General features: G+C 54.2%; 7 protein-coding genes across 7 annotated transcripts; 4 read left to right on the top strand and 3 right to left on the bottom strand.

The window, feature by feature from the left end:
* Positions 1-1,301: 1,301 nt before the first annotated feature.
* Positions 1,302-4,499, top strand: NECHADRAFT_74395 (uncharacterized protein; the record flags this gene model as incomplete). Its single annotated transcript, XM_003054009.1, has 6 exons — positions 1,302-1,308; positions 1,416-2,872; positions 2,930-3,572; positions 3,610-3,632; positions 3,674-4,050; positions 4,109-4,499. The coding sequence occupies 6 exons, from the start codon at positions 1,302-1,304 to the stop codon at positions 4,497-4,499; spliced, it is 2,898 nt and encodes a 965-aa protein (XP_003054055.1).
* Positions 4,500-5,758: 1,259 nt separating this feature from the next.
* Positions 5,759-9,303, top strand: NECHADRAFT_89870 (uncharacterized protein; the record flags this gene model as incomplete). Its single annotated transcript, XM_003054008.1, has 4 exons — positions 5,759-5,956; positions 6,034-7,402; positions 7,492-9,228; positions 9,278-9,303. The coding sequence occupies 4 exons, from the start codon at positions 5,759-5,761 to the stop codon at positions 9,301-9,303; spliced, it is 3,330 nt and encodes a 1,109-aa protein (XP_003054054.1).
* A 156-nt stretch (positions 9,304-9,459) lies between these two features.
* Positions 9,460-11,059, bottom strand: NECHADRAFT_98624 (uncharacterized protein). Its single transcript, XM_003053301.1, has 2 exons — positions 10,503-11,059; positions 9,460-10,443 (listed from the first exon to the last, which is right to left on the bottom strand). Exons 1-2 carry the CDS (start codon positions 10,983-10,985, stop codon positions 9,934-9,936), a joined length of 993 nt encoding a protein of 330 aa, XP_003053347.1. The 5' UTR covers positions 10,986-11,059; the 3' UTR covers positions 9,460-9,933.
* A 587-nt stretch (positions 11,060-11,646) lies between these two features.
* NECHADRAFT_30537 (uncharacterized protein) lies at positions 11,647-12,894 on the top strand (the record flags this gene model as incomplete). Its single annotated transcript, XM_003054007.1, has 1 exon — positions 11,647-12,894. The coding sequence occupies one exon, from the start codon at positions 11,647-11,649 to the stop codon at positions 12,892-12,894; it is 1,248 nt and encodes a 415-aa protein (XP_003054053.1).
* Positions 12,895-13,005: 111 nt separating this feature from the next.
* On the top strand, positions 13,006-14,176 carry NECHADRAFT_103035 (uncharacterized protein). The gene is made up of 2 exons (XM_003054006.1): positions 13,006-13,120; positions 13,217-14,176. The coding sequence occupies exons 1-2, from the start codon at positions 13,024-13,026 to the stop codon at positions 14,104-14,106; spliced, it is 987 nt and encodes a 328-aa protein (XP_003054052.1). The 5' UTR covers positions 13,006-13,023; the 3' UTR covers positions 14,107-14,176.
* Positions 14,130-16,222, bottom strand: NECHADRAFT_98623 (uncharacterized protein). Its single transcript, XM_003053300.1, has 2 exons — positions 14,539-16,222; positions 14,130-14,473 (listed from the first exon to the last, which is right to left on the bottom strand). Exons 1-2 carry the CDS (start codon positions 16,009-16,011, stop codon positions 14,237-14,239), a joined length of 1,710 nt encoding a protein of 569 aa, XP_003053346.1. The 5' UTR covers positions 16,012-16,222; the 3' UTR covers positions 14,130-14,236.
* Positions 16,223-17,038: 816 nt separating this feature from the next.
* On the bottom strand, positions 17,039-17,598 carry NECHADRAFT_74390 (uncharacterized protein; the record flags this gene model as incomplete). The annotated part of the gene is made up of 3 exons (XM_003053299.1): positions 17,039-17,198; positions 17,309-17,475; positions 17,569-17,598. 3 exons carry the CDS (start codon positions 17,596-17,598, stop codon positions 17,039-17,041), a joined length of 357 nt encoding a protein of 118 aa, XP_003053345.1.
* Between the last annotated feature and the right edge of the window lie 264 nt (positions 17,599-17,862).

Genomic DNA, 17,862 nt, shown 5'->3' with positions numbered 1-17,862 from the left:
AAAAGACGGCATTTGTGGTTGGAACGTGATGGGTATAAGATTAGAGTGGCGGCCAAAGGTCGACCACCTTGGCACTCCTCAAGACGATATTCTGAGCAGAGGTCAGATGCCTATGGCTACGTTCCCCTTAAACAACGTTTCATCTAAGTGATTGAGTACGTATTAAGAAACTTGGGTCTTCCCCTGAATCTCGTGATCACCTTTGACTCAACTTAGTAGCCCTGTCTCGCTTCGAGTCAGAGCATAGTTCGCATGAGAGATCTGGTTACCCAGGCTTTGGGCCCTGCCTTATTCCGGGTCAGGTTCCCCGGAGTACCCCCACGGCAACTAGCAGCCGTATTCCGAATCAGTCGAGAGACATAGAGGCTGTGTGATGATGTAGTCTCCCGTCCGGGATGTCCTGGTCCCCGGATGAGACCCCGTATAACCGAACTGTCGATCACGGCAGCACTAATAACGTTGTTCTTGGAAGACCAGAAGGATTTCTGACAACGTGTCGCATGCCCTAGGGAGGGCGTGGGACCATGTGATCGTTTAAACGCTCGAGCCCGGCATATTGAGGGTTCGTGTGTAACGCGTGACATACCCGGGAGCCCTGTCGTTGCAGGCGAGTTTGGGCCTCATTTTGGAAGAAGCGGAAGAGTCACACTACCTCCTGACCTATGTGGTAACCATTGTCCAGTCGGAGTAAAAGCCCTATTCTGTACTGTAGCTACCGAGAGTGAGGCTTTCGTTGGGTGCCTCGGAAGTTAAATGTTGTGATTGCAGACGAGATGTTGCCCTGGTAAGCAGTGTTCAACCAACTCGTTCACTTTGATGTGGATTCAGAAATGCCAATCCATAAACGAACAAGATTAAGGACTAGTGTGAGAACTAAAGACGAAATATTTCAAATAAAATATCTCAAGATAAGACCTCCAACCGTTGAGCGCCATGTCCTTGGGCTACAAAGAACAATGGAGTTTTAAGTCTCTCCAGTACCGAAGCACATGCCTCAAAAGGCCTAGCGCACTGGAGCTGCCAGCCCCACCCGCGGTGGGCATTGCACCGACGCCCTCAGACCCTGTCCCTCATCCACATCCCGCCTTGTTCTGGGTGTGTCACCGTCATACCTTGTCTTACTACCTTACTTCTTACTTGCACGCCTCCTCAAAGACCTCCTCTTTCGTGCCGTCTCTCCTCTGTCAATCAAACCCGGACTGTTCGAGGACTATTTATTCTCTTTCGCGAGACAATTCGTGCCTTAGAACTACTCCATTCTATATCAATAAGCTTGGATTTGATCAGTGTACAAGATCATTATGCCTGGTACGTAGCTGCTCTGCCCCTCTTCAACATTGCACTCGACGATTTGGTCTCCCTTCGACTCAAACTCGCAGCAATTGACAGCTGTTCTGACCAAATAACTGCTCCAGGCGGCGCCATTTTCGAAGAGAGCGAATCCGCAGCTCTCGACGTACGAACTCGCGAGTCGGATGAAGAAGGCGAAGAGGCCCGGGACTCTGGAGCGACTGGCCATGGCGCCTCCGACGAGCAAGCAGCGTCCGACGCTGGTTCGCACCCTGACCACAGTGACGATGATCTCGAAGACGGAATGTTGTTGAGGGACCTTCCGAAGAGAACAACCTTCTACGATCCCGTCGCTGAACGTCAAATGAGCCAGACAGACGCGAAGTTCTTTTATCACCGAAACAAGGCCGATCTACGAAGTGGCGGTGGTGCTGGCAACCAGTCGATACCTCAGAGTCCCTTTCTGACCTCGAGCTCTCGTCCTGCGACTGAGTACGGCGCCGATTCTATGGTTCTAGACGCCAATGGCCGTCGTGTTGATTCCTTTGCGCCTGGGTTGGAGATGCCAGGCCCCGCTATCGACCCTGCAGCGATCACACAGTCACCCACCAGGATTGAGCCCCATCCTGCGCCTTATCCTCCTAGCCACCCTTCAGTGCCTCCTACTCGTGCTGGAACTATCGCGCAGGAGCCACGAGTAGGCGACGGCCCTGCTGCTGGGTTGCCTGCTGGAGGTCTCTTCGACACTGAACCCCATATTACTGCTGAGCTCAGTGCCATTTCCAAGAACATCCAAAGGATTTTGGATCTTCGACGCAAATACATTGCGCTTTCGCTGCAAGGGCCGGAAGACAACCCAAAAGATGACCCTGAATGGGACATTTATCCTCCCCCACCTGAGCCTGCATGGCAGCAACGTTCGCAGCATCAAGCTGCTGCTGCAGAGCACATTCCTGGTCAAGAGAATGCAGGATTGAATGGCAACAAAGAGACACCCGGTGGTCAGTCACGATCAGAGACTAGGGAGAGCAAGCGACCAGTGCGAAAGCGCAGGCCGGGCGAAGACATCGGCGAGGACTTTGATATTGCCGATTTGCTACCCCTTCCCAGCAACGACGGGCGCACATACAAGCTGGATGATAGTGGAGTCTACCAGGTGTTTGAGCGCGATGCTGAGGAGCCTTCGATCCGAGTTCCCACAATCAGGGAGTTCTATATGGACCTGGACGACATCTTGGACGTCTCCTCCGATGGACCCAGCAAGAGTTTCGCATTCAGACGTCTCCAGTATCTTGAAGGCAAGTTCAACCTCTATGTCCTTCTCAACGAGTACCAAGAAACGGCGGACAGCAAGAAGGTGCCCCATCGAGATTTTTACAATGTTCGAAAGGTTGATACTCACGTTCACCACTCGGCATGCATGAATCAGAAGCATCTGCTGCGCTTCATCAAGAGTAAGATGAAGAAGTTCCCCAACGAGGTGGTACTGTTCCGTGACGGAAAGCACCTCACCCTGGCCGAGGTCTTTTCCAGTATCAAATTGACCGCCTATGACCTCAGCATTGACACTCTTGATATGCACGTAAGTTTAGCGTTCTCTGAATCTAGCTGTTTCGAGATACGCGGCTGACTTTCACAGGCTCATACCGATTCGTTCCATCGATTTGACAAGTTCAACCTCAAGTATAACCCGATCGGCGAGTCTCGTCTCCGTACCATCTTTCTCAAGACGGACAACTTCATTCACGGCCGATACTTGGCTGAGATCACCAAGGAGGTCATTTCTGACCTCGAGTCGAGCAAGTACCAGATGGTTGAGTGGCGAATCTCAATCTATGGCAAGTCTATTGACGAGTGGGACAAGCTCGCTGCTTGGGTAGTTGACAACAAGCTCTTCTCGCACAACGTTCGCTGGTTAATCCAGATCCCCCGTCTCTACGACGTCTACAAAGCTAGTGGCTTGATGGAGACGTTTGAGCAGGTGGTTAAGAACGTTTTCCAGCCCCTTTTCGAGGTTACCAAGGACCCTTCAAGCCACCCAAAGCTACACATCTTCCTCCAACGGGTGATTGGCTTCGATAGCGTCGATGACGAGAGCAAGGTTGAGCGACGTCTCTTCAAAAAGTTCCCTGTGCCAAAGGTCTGGGACACTAAGCAGAACCCGCCCTACAGCTACTGGGTCTACTACCTCTACTCTAACCTGGTATCTCTGAACTACTGGCGCAAGAAGCGTGGCTTTAATACCCTTGTCCTACGACCACACTGTGGAGAGGCTGGCGACAGTGAGCATCTGGCTGTTGCCGCCCTTTGCTGTCACAGCATCAGCCATGGATTGCTCCTTCGTAAGGTGCCTCTTTTACAGTACATATTTTACCTGGAACAGATTGGCATCGCCATGTCGCCGCTCAGTAACAATGCTTTGTTCTTGGCATATGAGCGGAACCCTTTCCACCAGTACTTCAAGCGAGGCTTGAACGTGTCACTTTCTACGGATGATCCCCTGCAGTTTGCATTCACAAAGGAGCCTCTCATTGAGGAATATGCAGTGGCTGCCCAGATCTACAAGCTGAGTCCCGTCGACATGTGTGAACTGGCGAAGAACTCGGTGAAGCAGAGTGGCTACGAGTTGTCTGTCAAGGAGCAGTGGCTGGGACCAGGCTGTGACAAGCCGGGTCGAGAAGGAAACACCATGGTCAAGACGAACGTTCCTGACCGGCGTGAAGAGTTCCGACACTTCACACTGATGCAGGAGAGGGACGTGTAAGTTACAAATTTGGTCTCTGGATGCTCTTCCTGGTGCTAACCCTTTACCTCATAGGCTAGCAAAATATGTCCACTACAATGCTAACAGCGAGCTCTCGGCCCAACCCGGTGGCACTGATAGTAAGATGTCAGAGTCAGCGGTGTACATGGCCGGGCAGTCCACCGACGTGGGTCTTCCCTCTGGCGATGAGCCCTCGAATGTGGAAGCGTCCCCGTCAGCTAGCTATCATGCCGCAGCCGTAGGGTCACCTACTGGATTATCGACTGGTCGAGACCAGACCTGGACTAGTGATGCCATGGCAGATCTTCACCTGTCGGGAAGCGATCCGAGGATGTTCCCAGGAATCTTCACACGAGGACATCGCACTGGTAGCCTCCGCAACTTGAGCCAAGCTGCTGAAGGCCGGACGACATCTGACGATGTTTTTGGGCCCGATACATCCTGATTGGACAACACTAGGCAGCGAAATGCCTTGCGAAAGGCCCACTGGATAGGTTCGTAGAGTTATGTGAGTTTGGTATAGGTTGGGATGGCCCGGTGGGGCTATATAGACAGTAGCGTTTTCAAGACTCTGATCAAATAGGTACGGTTGGGAACTGTAGAATTGGTCTTTTATTGGTTAATCGGCCCCCCAGGCATGGCTTTCGAAACCGATGGTCTTTTAGCTCTTATAGATGCATAGGTGAAGTATGTGCGTAGAAGATAAGTACACCACATGTGGGTTTGTGCTCTAGACATATGGTACCTCAGCGAGATGGGCTTTCGAGGTTCTGGGCTGTGCCAGAGAGTGGCTCCGGGATTTTGGACAACGGTGTATGAAGTCTGAAAAACATCGCCCAACGTGATTGACCCAGTGGTGACTTCTGCTTGAAATATATTGAATGGTGGTGCGAATGCCTTGTTGCTTGCTGCAAGTTAGGTAGTGGGGAACTTGGAATACCCGCAAACACATGCATACGCAGTTGTGTAAGATTGTCATATCCTTGCTCATCCGCGACAGCCGGATAAACTCATCTGAACAACTTGGTACTCCGTATGTCCGTTCTCTTGACCACGGTACTTGTTTCGGTTGCCTTGTGTGTCGTTATGGGCCTAGAACGCAGCGCAGGTGAGCAAGTAGGCCGGTGAGACGGCGGCGATGTTGACGAAAGCATGTGGCTGAGGCAAGCCGTGTACAAATCCATCTTCTGGAAAGGGCCTATGGAAGGAGCTTACGTTGGACCTGCTTGCGGGGGATCCAGTGGAGTTCCAGGGTTCGACCTTGGATGAAAGCCCAACCACCTCGTCACCGAAGCAATGGAGAAAATGCTGCCAAAGTAAGGGGGTGACGCAAAATCCGCACCGTGATAGCAGCGAATTAGGTATATCACTGCGTGCGCAAGCGGCGCCAATTCGACACCAACTTAACTACGCCGGCGCTATGCCTAAAAAGGTAGGCACCTACCTAACGACTTGTCCAGGAGGCTCAGGTTCTCGAACTTGGTAGGGGGAAGGTGCGTCGGGTCGGTCCATACCTAGCCGTTGCTCACTCCTCAGACAAACGACGCACTGCGTCACTTCGCATCGCATCGCATCGCATCGTTCCGCTTCTACTCGTCTCCCCTCTCCTCTTCGCCCTGCTCGTTAGCAAATTCCCAGCGGATTCCTTCTCGAGGCACATCCGCCCGCGGTGCAGCTTACTGAGCCGACTCACGACTCTCCGACATGGGGTTTCTGGGGGTGTACCGGGCCGTCTACGACTACGCGCCTCAGGCTGAGGGCGAGCTCGCAATCAACGACGGCGATCTGCTCTACGTCCTCGACAAGAATGGCGACGATGGCTGGTGGAGGGCAAAGAAGAAGGCCGGCGCCGACGATGAGGACGAGCCGACAGGCCTCGTACCTAACAACTATGTTGAACAGGTGAGTTGGCCTTGACTGGGCCTCATATTCATGTGCCAACACGGTTATACTGACCTCCTTTCCTTCCTTCTCCAAAGGCCAAGCCTTTAGAGCACGCCCGCGCCCTTTACGATTATACGCGTCAGACCGACGAGGAGCTCTCATTTCCCGAAGACGCTCAGCTCGAGGTGTACGATACGTCAGACCCTGACTGGATCCTCACCGGCCTCGACGGCGAATATGGCTTCGTTCCGTCTAATTACATCGAGCTCGGTGGCTCTGAAGAACCTCAAGCACCGTCGTTGCCTCCCGCCCCCCCAGCTCTACCTTCGAGGCCGCAACCTGCTCCAGCCCCCGAGCCCGAGCCCGAGACGGCATCTCCGGACCTACCGAGCAGCGCTGCACCCGCTCTGGCGGGTCCTGCTGCTGCTCTCGCGGGTGTTATGCATACCCGTGCAGCCTCTCAACAGTCTGCAGCCCCTGCGAAACCTCCTCGTGCCTCCGTTACGTTCAGCGAACCCCCAGAATCCGACGACGAGCCTGTCCGATCCCCTGCGCTCCCTGCTCGACCGCGCGCGCCTGCTTCGCCTTCTCCGACATACGACCATCCGGCTTCTCCAGTTAATATGCACTTCCACCAAGATCCTAATCGACGTCAGGATGTCGAGCGTACCCCTGGCGGTTTCCACTTGTACAATATCAATGAGATGATCTCAATTATGGGCAAGAAAAAGAAGATGCCTACCACTCTGGGAATCAACCTCCTGACAGGTGTGATTTTGGTCGCTCCCGAGCATGCTTCAGATGGACCTTCACAGGAGTGGACTGCGGACCGGATGACGCATTATTCACGGGAGGGGAAGCATGTCTTCATGGAGCTCGTCCGCCCAAGCAAGAGTGTTGATTTCCACGCAGGAGCCAAGGACACTGCCGAGGAGATTGTCAGTGCATTGGGTGAGTTGGCCGGAGCTGTACGTGCTGAAGGACTCCGAGAGGTGATCATGGCGGGCACGCAGGGCAGCAGTGGTGGTGGTCAGAAGAAGGGTCAGGTTCTTTATGACTTCATGGCCCAAGGAGACGACGAGGTAACTGTCGCCGTAGGTGATGAGGTTATTGTCTTGGACAACACCAAGAGCGAAGAGTGGTGGCAAGTTCGCCGCCTGAAGAATGGCAAGGAAGGCGTCGTCCCAAGCAGTTACATCGAGATTACCGGCACTATCTCGTCATCGTCCGCCGGTATCAACTCTGCCAAGTCGCTTGTCGAGCAAAATCGCCTCGAAGAAATTCGATTGACTAAGGAGGCCATCAAGGCGGGCAAAGAACCTCAGCAGGTAGGACCGGGAATGCCTCTTCCCAAACGAGGTAGTAGCCTCATGGCGAGAGAGAATGGTAGTAATTCGGGACAACAGCGGAGCCGTCGAGAAAATGGACGAAGCGATGGCAGCAGCCAGCCACGGTCCAAGCCTAGTAAGTGTCCTCTCTGCCACCCTTTTGCGTGTGTTACCCCTTATTTGCGCTGTTTGGATACCATCAAATGCTGACTCTAGACCTCCCAGAGCCGGACTCGTCCAAGGTGCGCACCTGGACAGATCGATCCCGATCCTTCAGCGTTGAAGCCCAGTTCCTGGGTCTTAAGGATGGCAAGATCCACCTGCACAAGATGAACGGTGTCAAGATTGCTGTTCCCATCAGCAAGATGTCCCGTGAAGACCTTGAGTACGTTGAAAACTTGACAGGCATCTCTTTGGAAGATGATAAGCCACTGGCAGATGTCAAGCGAGCTAGGACCGCCGAGAAGAAGTCCTCCGAGTCTAGTACCCCTGCCGGCGTGACCATTGAGAAGAACAAGTCCGACTACGACTGGTTCCAGTTTTTCTTGTCTTGCGAGGTTGCGGTAGGATTGTGCGAGCGCTACGCTCAAGCCTTCATCAAGGATTCAATGGACGAGAGCGTTTTGTCCGATGTCGATGCAAGTACCCTCCGAGCTCTTGGCCTCCGCGAAGGCGATATCATCAAGGTCATGCGCTACTTGGACTCCAAGTATGGCCGTACGCGTGGCGGGAAGAGAGGCGTTAGCTTTGCGGAGGGAGATGGCGAAGGTGCTTCTGGAGGTTTGTTCTCTGGACCTGGTGGTGCACTACGAAACAACACTCGCAAGGGTCGACCTGCGCCGGCGGTTCAGACAAGCGATGTCGTGGATGCTAGCGCTTTTTCCAAGTCAGACGGCTCCAAGGCTGCGGATGAGGATGCGAAGTCGCCAGTACAGACTAGCCCGCCGAACAAGAGCCCCGAGCCTCGCCAGGCTGCTTCTTCAGGATTTGACGATGATGCTTGGGACGTCAAGCCCAGCAAGCAGCAGCCACCACCGCAATCACAGCCGCAACCCGCAGCCGAACCCGCCCCGAAGCCTGCCCCGGAACCATCGCCAGCCTCTCCTCCACCCCAGGTTTTGACGGGATCCATGAAGGAGTTGTCGCTCTTGTCAGCACCGCTTGAGCCTACAAAGACTGAGCCCACCCCTCCAGCCCCCAAGGTCGAAGTTGCTCCTGAGCAAATAGCAGCGTCGGTGCCTACGGCGCAACCCCTCGGCGGCGCTACCCCGTCCTTCTTCACGTCAGTCGCGCAAGCACGACAACGTCCTACTCCACCACAGGCATCAGTAAACCAGGCATCCCTTGTGCCTCCACCACCTCAAAGGCCTCTGTCGGCTCCGCAAACAGCCCAGCCCAGCGGATTTGCTCCCCCGCCGATGGTACCCCAGATGACGGGCGCGTTGCAGGGGCAGGTGGCACTCCCTGGCCAGAGCCTGAACGAGATAACCCAAGCTCGTCTGCAGCAGCAATACACTGCTCAGATGCAGCCTACCATGACCGGATTCCCTGGACCACAGGGCCCTCAGCCCATGATGTCCTTCCCTACCGGTGCCGGCCAATTCATGCAGCCAATGATGACCGGAATGCAGGCACCAAACCAATTCCAACAGATGCAGCCTCAGCCCACAGGCTTCCAGCCATCATTTGCGGCCACACAGTCTATGTATGGAGCCCCTCCTGGAGGCATCAACAACTACCTGCCACCGGCCCTCGAGCCCCAGCGAACGGGTATGCCTGGACTGCCACCCCAGGTTACTGGTATGGGCGGTATGAACAACACGATGAACAACACGATGAGCCCCCAGCCTCTGGTGCCGCAGCAGACCGGTCCACCACCCCCAGTCCGCTTTGGTGTAACAAACGAGCCCAAGAAGCTTGCTCCTCAGGCAACCGGACGAAGAGCAAACTTGGCGCAAGCGAGTAAGTTAAACCCTTGGCTGGTCCTAATCACTGCTAACATCGCCTGCAGCCCCCCAGAACCCATTCGGATTCTGATCTCGTGCAAGCCTATACATAGCATCTAGTTGTTGGCGGCGCGTTATTGGTCATGGTTGGCGATTGCTTTGGACATGTTTCTTCACATCTTGTATGCATATCTAGTCTTTGTCAGGCAACCCTACTAGAAGTTGTGTGTATGACGATGGTAATACTAAATCAATGACCGGCTCAGAGCAGCCTGATTCGGTCTCTTCTAATTATACTAATCTATGTGTCTAAACAATGCTGTGAGCGAATGTAAAGGCGCGAGTCTGCTAGCAAGGCGACTGGCGCCCCACGAAAGATTCGGCGCATGATCGTGTCGAGGACGACCAGATGCACCTCCCTCCACCCCTTGACTTTCACGACGCAATTCATAGTAGACAGGGATAGAAAACAGAACCTGGCTCTAGAACTGAACATACATATCCTTGAAGAAAGGATAATACAGCTCATGGCATCTCACCAAGTGCCGACGATGGACGTAGATCAGTAAGCAACCCCGCAACTCGATTGACCGTGCCAAGCAATCAAAGCACCATGCCTCCAGGAATCTAAGCGACCAAGCAAAGAAAGTAACCAGAAATGCGCGCGATTGCAACAAGCCTAGGCGATCTATCAAGATTGGAATCACCGCGAAGGACAAACTCAAGCCTTGCGACGTCGTCCACCAGAAAGTTTGGCCGCTCCCGTTCCCACAGCAGAAAGATCGATCTCGGCCTCGGTCACTGGGGTTTCGAGGGTTTTGTCCTGCGAGTCTGATGAGGGCTCGAAGCGCTTGCGAACAGCCCGGATCATCATGAAGAACCAGTAGAAATTGAGACTGTTGAGCGTGATGTTACTGGCGAGGTATGCCGCACCCAGCCACACAGGCACCGTTGAGTCCTCGTGTGCGAATGCCATTACTGGTGTTGTGAGCGCCTCAACGTTGGGGTGCGTGTTAATGCCGGCCCACACGTCTTTGAAGACACTGACGGACATATACGTTCCGTACACAAGTCGGCATGTGAAAAAGGTGAAAAGGAGCATGAGGCCGTTGTAGAGCTGAGCTCGTGTGCCCGTCATGCCCACCTTGTCCATGAACCAGTGAACGTTGAGGAAGGGGGTTGACAGTTCCCAGAGGATGAACACGCAGGCATAGTAGTTAAGGAATGGGCGCTGAAGTGAATTCTGGTTAGCAAAAAGGCAAAGAGCACAGAAAGTTTTGAAAAACATACAAAGCCCAGAGAGTACACCAGTAGGGCAGCGATAGCATGCGCCAGCGTTCCCAGGCCAAAAACATCGAGGTTAAGGCTGGTTACAATCAAGTCCCAAAGGAAGTAGCCGGCTGCAAGGGCCTGGATGAACCCAGCGGCACCAGTATAACCCCAAATTCGCTCCTCCCAAGTCATGTTCTTGATCTCATTATCGGTGAACATGACCCAAATAGCAAGGCCGTTAATGAGGCAGCTCTGCACCATGGACACAACGTGGGCATCCCAGTTCAGTCGTCGCTTTCGCGGGAGCTTGGAGTAGTGCTCCGGGGCCAGCAAATTCGATATCCATGGCGAAATTGGCCAGAAGACGACCGAGTATAGAAGAGCGGCAGCCAGAACTTCGTGAATATGGAGCGGTAGCGAGGGGAGATCGAACAAGTCAGCCCAGGGCTGTGCTTTCTCGGCGAGCCAAGGTACGGGCGGGAGGAAGAATGGGTCTTTCATGGTGAGGTCTGGTCGCAATCGGGTTCGCAGAAGCGGTCGCGGTCAGAGTTGCAAGATGTAAGTCGAGGGAAGAGGGAAAGCCTGGGATAAAGAGAGAAAAAGGCAGACAATGCGACGAGGCAATGCGCCTCAGGGAACAAAACGGGCAGCCTGCCTGTATAAAAAGATCAAGGTCACGTCTGTTGGGGAACCTCACGTGGGAAAGGCACGGGTACAGGTGCGTGCCGCAGGCCATCACGGAGCTTATTTCAGTATTCGTACTTTTCTCCAACCATTCTGGGTATTAGCGGCCGTTCCTCTAGTCCTCAATAGGCTTGAACTACGCAATGCGTCAATGTTGGGGAAGCAGCTCCAGCCTTAGGTAATCAGGGGACCTACCTGATGTGGCAGTGTATCAACCGTCTTCCCTGCCACCCCACCAGCTCCTGTCTGCCAGCTGCCAGCTGCCACCTCACTCGTTAAGAGCACCAGATACAATCACGACGGACGCAACACACATTCGCTACGCTAGTTCATCGACTCCCCGCGGCTAAACGGACCTGGCACGCATATATCGGACAGATCGACTCCACGTGGCCGCGTCGTTCGGCTTCCTGATCCGCCCACTATTGCAGGCCACCCGAGCTCGTCTCAGTTCAACAATCATACCCCCTTGGTCATCATGGCTGAGGCGCTGCGAGACTTGCTCGCTCCCGACCAGCAGGCCGACCCCGGCGCATTGGAGTATCTGACGTACCTTGCAGAACAGCAGTCCGACTTCTTGCAAACCTCCGAGCCTCAAGTCCTTTCCCAGACGTCCCACTCACTCCTCCTGGCCGTCCAGGCACTTTCGAAGCGGTCACACAAGCCCGTCGTCGAGTCGGCAGCCAGCCATGCCACGTTACGGCAGTCGCTGCCAGCTCTGGCCCAGCGAGCCTCTGATCTTGTCCAAGCAGTACCTCGCCTCGATACGCAGGCAGAGCACTTCTCGTCAGCTTTCGGCAAGGCGAGCGAGAGCAAGTTGCTGGCTCGAAGAAAACAGGCCCTGCTACTCCTTCGAAACTCGGAGCGCCTCGTCGATGTGATGGAGATGCCCCTGCTTCTTTCATCTGCCGTCTCGGCCACCCCCGTCAACCATTCGTCCACTCTCGAGCTCTATGCCCACGTCCGTCGCCTGGCATCCCTCTACCCAGATTCACCCCTCGTCACATCAGTCCTGGAGGAGGCGGACGCTGCTATTCGACAGATGGCAGCTGATCTCGTTGGCACGCTGAAGGCACCCAATTTGAAGCTGGCTGCCGCTGTTAGGACGATTGGTTGGTTGAAGCGCATCGTCCCAGACCTGGTTACGGACACACCGACCGAGGATGCTCTCCCTGCCGTTTTCTTGGTCTGTCGCTTGGCCACACTTTTGACGACACTGGAAGCGTTAGAACCCCTCAGAGATCTTGCCGACGAGGAACGCCTTCGACAGGACAAGTCGGCTAGTTCATGGTCTGGTGGGCAACAAACTGAGCGCTATCTCAAGCGGTTCATTGAGATTTTCCGTGAGCATAGCTTCAGCATAGTCTCTGTCTTTAAGAGCATAAGCTCGAGCTTTGCTTCACCAACTGAGCACATTGACGATCCCTTGCGATTGTTGCCGTCGCCAATGGCCACATTTCCCCTACACCTCGTTGAGATGCTCGTTGAGACTCTGCGCATTTATCTGCCCACAGTCAAAGACCAGACATCAAGGGAGAGCATTTTGACGCAGGTCCTCTACTGCGCGGGTAGTCTCGGCAGACTGGGGGCTGATTTCGGAATGCTTCTCGCCTCCATTGGCGTCGATGAGTGGGTTGAGTTGGTCAAGCGACATCGCCTCCTTGCTGGGCGCCTTGAATCAGTCATAGGCGACTATCGAGGCAGTCATGCTAGCGTCGCGAGTTGAGATGGTCTTTGCCCAATGCAACAAAGTGGGGCAATGTCACGAAACGGGGTCTGACACTTTTGGTCCGATTTCATCCCGTCACGTCACTCAATCAGTTCCCCGACATGTGGCCGGAGTCTGCGACTAGCCATGGGCCTCACAATTGTCAGCTCCCCAGCGCAGCACAATGATGCCGTTGCATCCCCACCAATGACTGAGCAACGGGCCTCACGGCCAGCAAACTCAGGTATGCCTTCCAACGAGGCCCAATGGCGACCGGTACACCCGGCGCTCATCGGCCTCGATTTGTCTGGTCGTTTTTTTCCCTGACATTACCATCCAGCTCACCATTTTGTCTCCGGCCTCGGCTCCGGAGTTGCCTCTGCGGTCATTCTTCAGCCTCTTGACCTACTCAAGACCCGGGTTCAGCAGTCTGGAGGCTCATCACTCACCGCCACACTACGTGATATAAGGCAGTCTTCAAGCCTAGTGCAGTCTCTCTGGAGAGGCACTGTTCCGTCTGCCCTGCGAACGGGCTTTGGTTCAGCCCTTTACTTCACTTCACTCAATGCTATTCGCCAGCACGCTCAGCGGACGGGCATCCTGGGACGTCGGCTCCAGACTCAGGGTGGCTCCTCCGTCCTGCCCTCACTCACAAACTCTGGCAACCTCGTATCAGGCGCCATTGCGAGGACATTTGCTGGATTTGTATTGATGCCTTTGACCGTCATCAAGGTTCGGTTCGAATCCAGCCTCTACTCGTATCCGTCCCTCGCATCTGCAGCCCTCGATATCCGGCGGACGGATGGGTGGCGTGGTTTCTTTGCAGGATTTGGCGCCACAGCACTCCGAGATGCACCTTACGCTGGAATGTATGTGCTTTTTTACGAGATGCTGAAGACGCAACTTGGCTCTCTGGCAGCAAAACCGGGAGCTTCCGATGACGGTCCGACCAAGATGCAGGCCACTCTTGCTAGTTCTGTCAACTTCACCTCAGCTATGCTCGCCGGCGGAGCATGCTCGGTTGTCTCCAATCCCTTCGATGCAGTTAAGACACGAATCCAGCTGCAGCCACATGAGTATAAGAACATTTGGCATGCTTGGTATAGAATGGTGTCGCAAGAAGGCGTTCGTTCACTTTGGGATGGTCTTGCACTGCGTATGAGCCGAAAGGCGATGAGTTCGGCGTTGGCGTGGACTGTCTATGAGGAATTGATTCGCCGGGCCAGGTGAATTGGTATTTGTACAACAACTGTAACAACAACTCATCTCAGATATAAAATAGATGGCTAGCGCTGAGGAACTGCATGTACCAAAAAAAAAGACAAGCTTCACAACTCATATCCAATCCGATCTTTCAGGTTTAAGCTGGGCGTGCCCCAGCCAAATACATCAAGAGCGACGGCGACTTGCTTCTACGACGCTCCTTTTTGTCAGTCTTTTTCCGCACCCATTCAAACTCCGGGTCATCTCTGCCATGCTTCTTCTCCTCGATCATCAGCATCTTGCCGCGTTTCTGGCGGATATACTTGGTGTGCTTCCACAGCTGATCTTGTTCCCACTCGGGCACCCAGCGCTTGATCAAGACATACTCGGGATCCTTGAGACAATGTTAGTTCGAGGTCTGGTATAAACTGGGAGGGGTAAGGGACCAGGGATACGTACGTCATCGAGATCAAAGTCAACCCCGTAGGCTCGCAATGATTCGATCGACAGATGTCGACGAGCCATGCGGGTGTAGGTCGGTCGGGGACCTGGGGCGACGGCCATAGGGGGGGCCTGGTTGGTGTGGGCGACGTGGTTGGGGTGGACGATGGGACCGACGAGTCCCCCATGAGGGGCAGGAGCGCCAATCTGACCCATGTTGGGAACCATCCCATGATGTGGTAGGGGACGATAGGGTGGCTGGGGCGAAGGCTCCCTCTTGATCTTTTCCTTCTTCATGATGGCGTCTATTGCCTCATCGTCGAGTCCAGACTTGACGAGGTCCTCCCGTAGTCGCTTCTGATACTCCTTCTCCTTGGCCTCCTTCTCAGCCTTTTCCTTGGCAATGCGTTCCTTCTCTTCTCGCTTGTACCTCTCGACGGCTTCGGCTGCCTCTCGTTCCCTTTGGTCTTTGCGTTTCTTCTCATCTGTGACGCGCTGTAGCTCCTTTCTCTTGTACTCTTCAATTGCGTCGTTGGCCTCCTTCTCGCGGCGGTCGCTCTCCGCCTTGGCTGCATCCTTTGCCCGGAGCCGCTTCAGATCAATCGCCTTCATGAGGCGTTCCTCCTCCGCTTTCCGAGCTTCCCGTTCCTTCATGGCGTCCAACTCGCGTCTGGACTGTTTCAACTCTTCCTCTTTGCGGAATTTCTCCACGATCCGACGTTCATCATCGTCGCGGGCATTGGCAAGTTGGACTTTCTCAAGCTGTTTGCGAGATTGCTCAGCCTCCCATTCCTCACGATAGCCCTTGACAAGTCTTTGCTCGTCCCTTTCTCGCTCGTTTGCAAGGCGCGTCTTTTCCAGCTCTTTGCGAGATCGTTCGGCCTCCCATGCCTCTCGGTGGCCCTTGACTAATTGCTGCTCATCTCTCTCTCGAGCGCTGGTAAGACGTATTTTCTCCAGTTCCTTGCGAGACTGTTCAGCCTCCCACTCCTCGCGGTAGCCTTTGACCATTCTCTGTTCATCCTTCTCGCGGGCATTGGCGAGGCGCATCTCCTCGAGCTCCTTGCGGGCTCGTTCTACCTCCCATTCCTTCTGCGCCACGTATGATGAGGAACCCGATCGAGACCGAGAGTGCGAGCGTCGCCGACGGGAAGATCGTCGCACAACCTGCTTTCGGCGATCGTCGTCATCGTCGTCAGATGAGAAGTCGTTGTAGATTCGGTTGTTGATAATGACGGGAGCTGGTAGTGGAGGGCTACTGGTGCGCCGGTCACGGGACCGGGAGCGCTCACGGGACTTGGATCGGGATATGACGGTGGTGAGACGCTCAGGTCCGAGGCGACTAGGCCCGGCAGGTGCATCGTAGTAGCTGTGAGGGCGCTGTCCACCCGAGACATAGCGGACACCACCTGGCGATGGGCCGCTTCGACGGACGTGAATGTCGTAGTCTTCGTCGTCGGAGTCGGTGTAACTGTAGCTGCTTCTACTCATTGTTCCAGGCAGCAACACCCAAGGTGAAGTGAAGTTGGTGAGAGGTTGATAAGCAAGCAGATGAGAGGACTAAGGCGATGATGTCTCTCTTTGTTTGGAAAGTGACTTGTTGCTTTGGTGAAGAGCTTAGGATGAGACTTTTAAGGTATGGGAAGAGTAGAAATACGAGGAAGGACGACAAGAGGAGGGGAGGAGAAGAGTAAAGAAGTAGGTGAGAGGGCGTAAGCAGACAACCGACACAGGGCGTCCTCCTGCGCGGCATGGGACCGTGGTAGGGCTGGACATGCGAAGGCGGGGCTGAAACCGAGGTGGGGGCTGAATCCGACTTGAACGCATGGTCCCTGGCCCTCGAAGAGGTGCGAGATGCAAAAAGGCGCAGCGCTAGTCGATCAAAGGTCCTTTTAGCTTATCGAGCACGGTTGAGCCGAGGGAAAGATCTGGATGTTCATAGAGGACGACGGAACCGGCGGTGAGCAAGACTGGAGTGAAGTCAACAAGGTTCAGAGAATGGCCATGACTGCTTAATTCATGAGATGATCAGGGAAACTATCTACATGTTGACGGCCGCTGAGGGAACTGGGAGCTGAAGGCCGGATGTAACAAGCATGAAGTCATTTTGGTCATTGTGATGAGAGGAGCATTGGGGGCCAAATCTGCCTAGTCGCATTGGCTACCTGTCGTGCGTCTTGCATATTGCACAGCCATCCAGGTGATTCCGAGTGAAGGGGAGGCCGTCCAAGACAGCCACACTGCAAAACCACCCTGGTCGAAGTGGTCACGTCGGCATCAAGTGGGCTCAGAGCGTGCGGCGCAGCGGTAGGGCTGGGGACGCAAGAGTCATGGCGGCACCGAGAACGTGGGCGGCAATTGAAACACTTTTTTCTGCATTTGAAGGCGTCGGCGGCTCGGCACCCAACGTGACTCGACGTGGAGAAACAGCGGCTAGGACGGGACCAAGAGGTAGCCAAGAGGCAGCCTAGGTAGATATGGGACACCCAAACCTGTAGCAAGCATCCTGGCGTCTAAATCATTTGACGCGGAGCATCTGCTCGATGTGCTCGCGGCTGTTCCTGTGTGTTGTCTCCAAATACAGCAAGCGTTGGCTCAGCTTGTCCACCTCACTCTCCAGACCCTGGGTCTGACCCTCAAGCTTCTGTCGCAGGGAGTCTACGGGAAGAGAAATGAACCTAGAGGGCGCAAACAAACATGACCGACGTTAGACTACGGAAAAATGCTGGTGCGGGGTTGGGGATGGATGATGGGTGATATCGCGAGGAGTTTGGGGAACGGTACATACATTTTCCCGACACCTTCGTAGACCACGGCGTCCTCGGGCAAGCTGGCCATCTCGCTTAGAGTCAGCTTAACGAGCCGCTGTTCTCGCTGCTTAGCAGTCATCTGGGTACGGGCCAGGCCGATCTGTTGCTGAGCTGCGATAGCCTGGCTCTCGATCTCCCGCACCAGCTGTTCGAGCATTAGCAAAGAGGTGGCACGGGAGGCTCACTGACCATCTGAAGAGGGACGGTATTGCGCAGAAGAAGGGAAGGGAATGCATACCTTTTGCAGAGCCTCATTCGGGATAGACATCGTGATTTATGGAATGCCCGCGAAGTGAAGAGGCGTGGATTGACCCAGCTTGTTAATAATAAGGGAGAGCGTAATGGTTAAGAGGAGCGGTGGGAACAGTGGGTAAATGCATAGGTACCCGAGAGTGAGGTAATGCTTAAAGGGAGGGGAAAAAGTAAAAAGAGTATTTTAAGGAAAATAATAATAATAGCCTTAAAATATTTTTTTTAATAAAGTTTTTTTTATAAAAATTAAAAATAATAATAAAATAATAAGTATAATAAA

This window comes from Fusarium vanettenii, assembly GCF_000151355.1.
Source record: "Fusarium vanettenii 77-13-4 chromosome 1 genomic scaffold NECHAsca_1_chr1_3_0, whole genome shotgun sequence".
In the NCBI taxonomy this organism is placed as follows: domain Eukaryota; kingdom Fungi; phylum Ascomycota; class Sordariomycetes; order Hypocreales; family Nectriaceae; genus Fusarium; species Fusarium vanettenii.
This window is presented reverse-complemented; position numbering and strand designations above follow the sequence as displayed.

What these genes read in the sequence shown, in the direction of transcription:
- NECHADRAFT_98624 (XM_003053301.1), bottom strand. Translation starts at nt 10,985, where the DNA reads ATGAAAGACCCATTCTTCCTCCCGCCCGTACCTTGGCTCGCCGAGAAA. An exon ending in TGGTGTACTCTCTGGGCTTT is followed by an intron (nt 10,444 to 10,502) that starts GTATGTTTTTCA and finishes AATTCACTTCAG; the next exon opens with CGCCCATTCCTTAACTACTA.
- NECHADRAFT_103035 (XM_003054006.1), top strand. Translation starts at nt 13,024, where the DNA reads ATGGGCCTCACAATTGTCAGCTCCCCAGCGCAGCACAATGATGCCGTT. An exon ending in CTCACGGCCAGCAAACTCAG is followed by an intron (nt 13,121 to 13,216) that starts GTATGCCTTCCA and finishes ATTACCATCCAG; the next exon opens with CTCACCATTTTGTCTCCGGC.
- NECHADRAFT_98623 (XM_003053300.1), bottom strand. Translation starts at nt 16,011, where the DNA reads ATGAGTAGAAGCAGCTACAGTTACACCGACTCCGACGACGAAGACTAC. An exon ending in TTGACTTTGATCTCGATGAC is followed by an intron (nt 14,474 to 14,538) that starts GTACGTATCCCT and finishes CATTGTCTCAAG; the next exon opens with GATCCCGAGTATGTCTTGAT.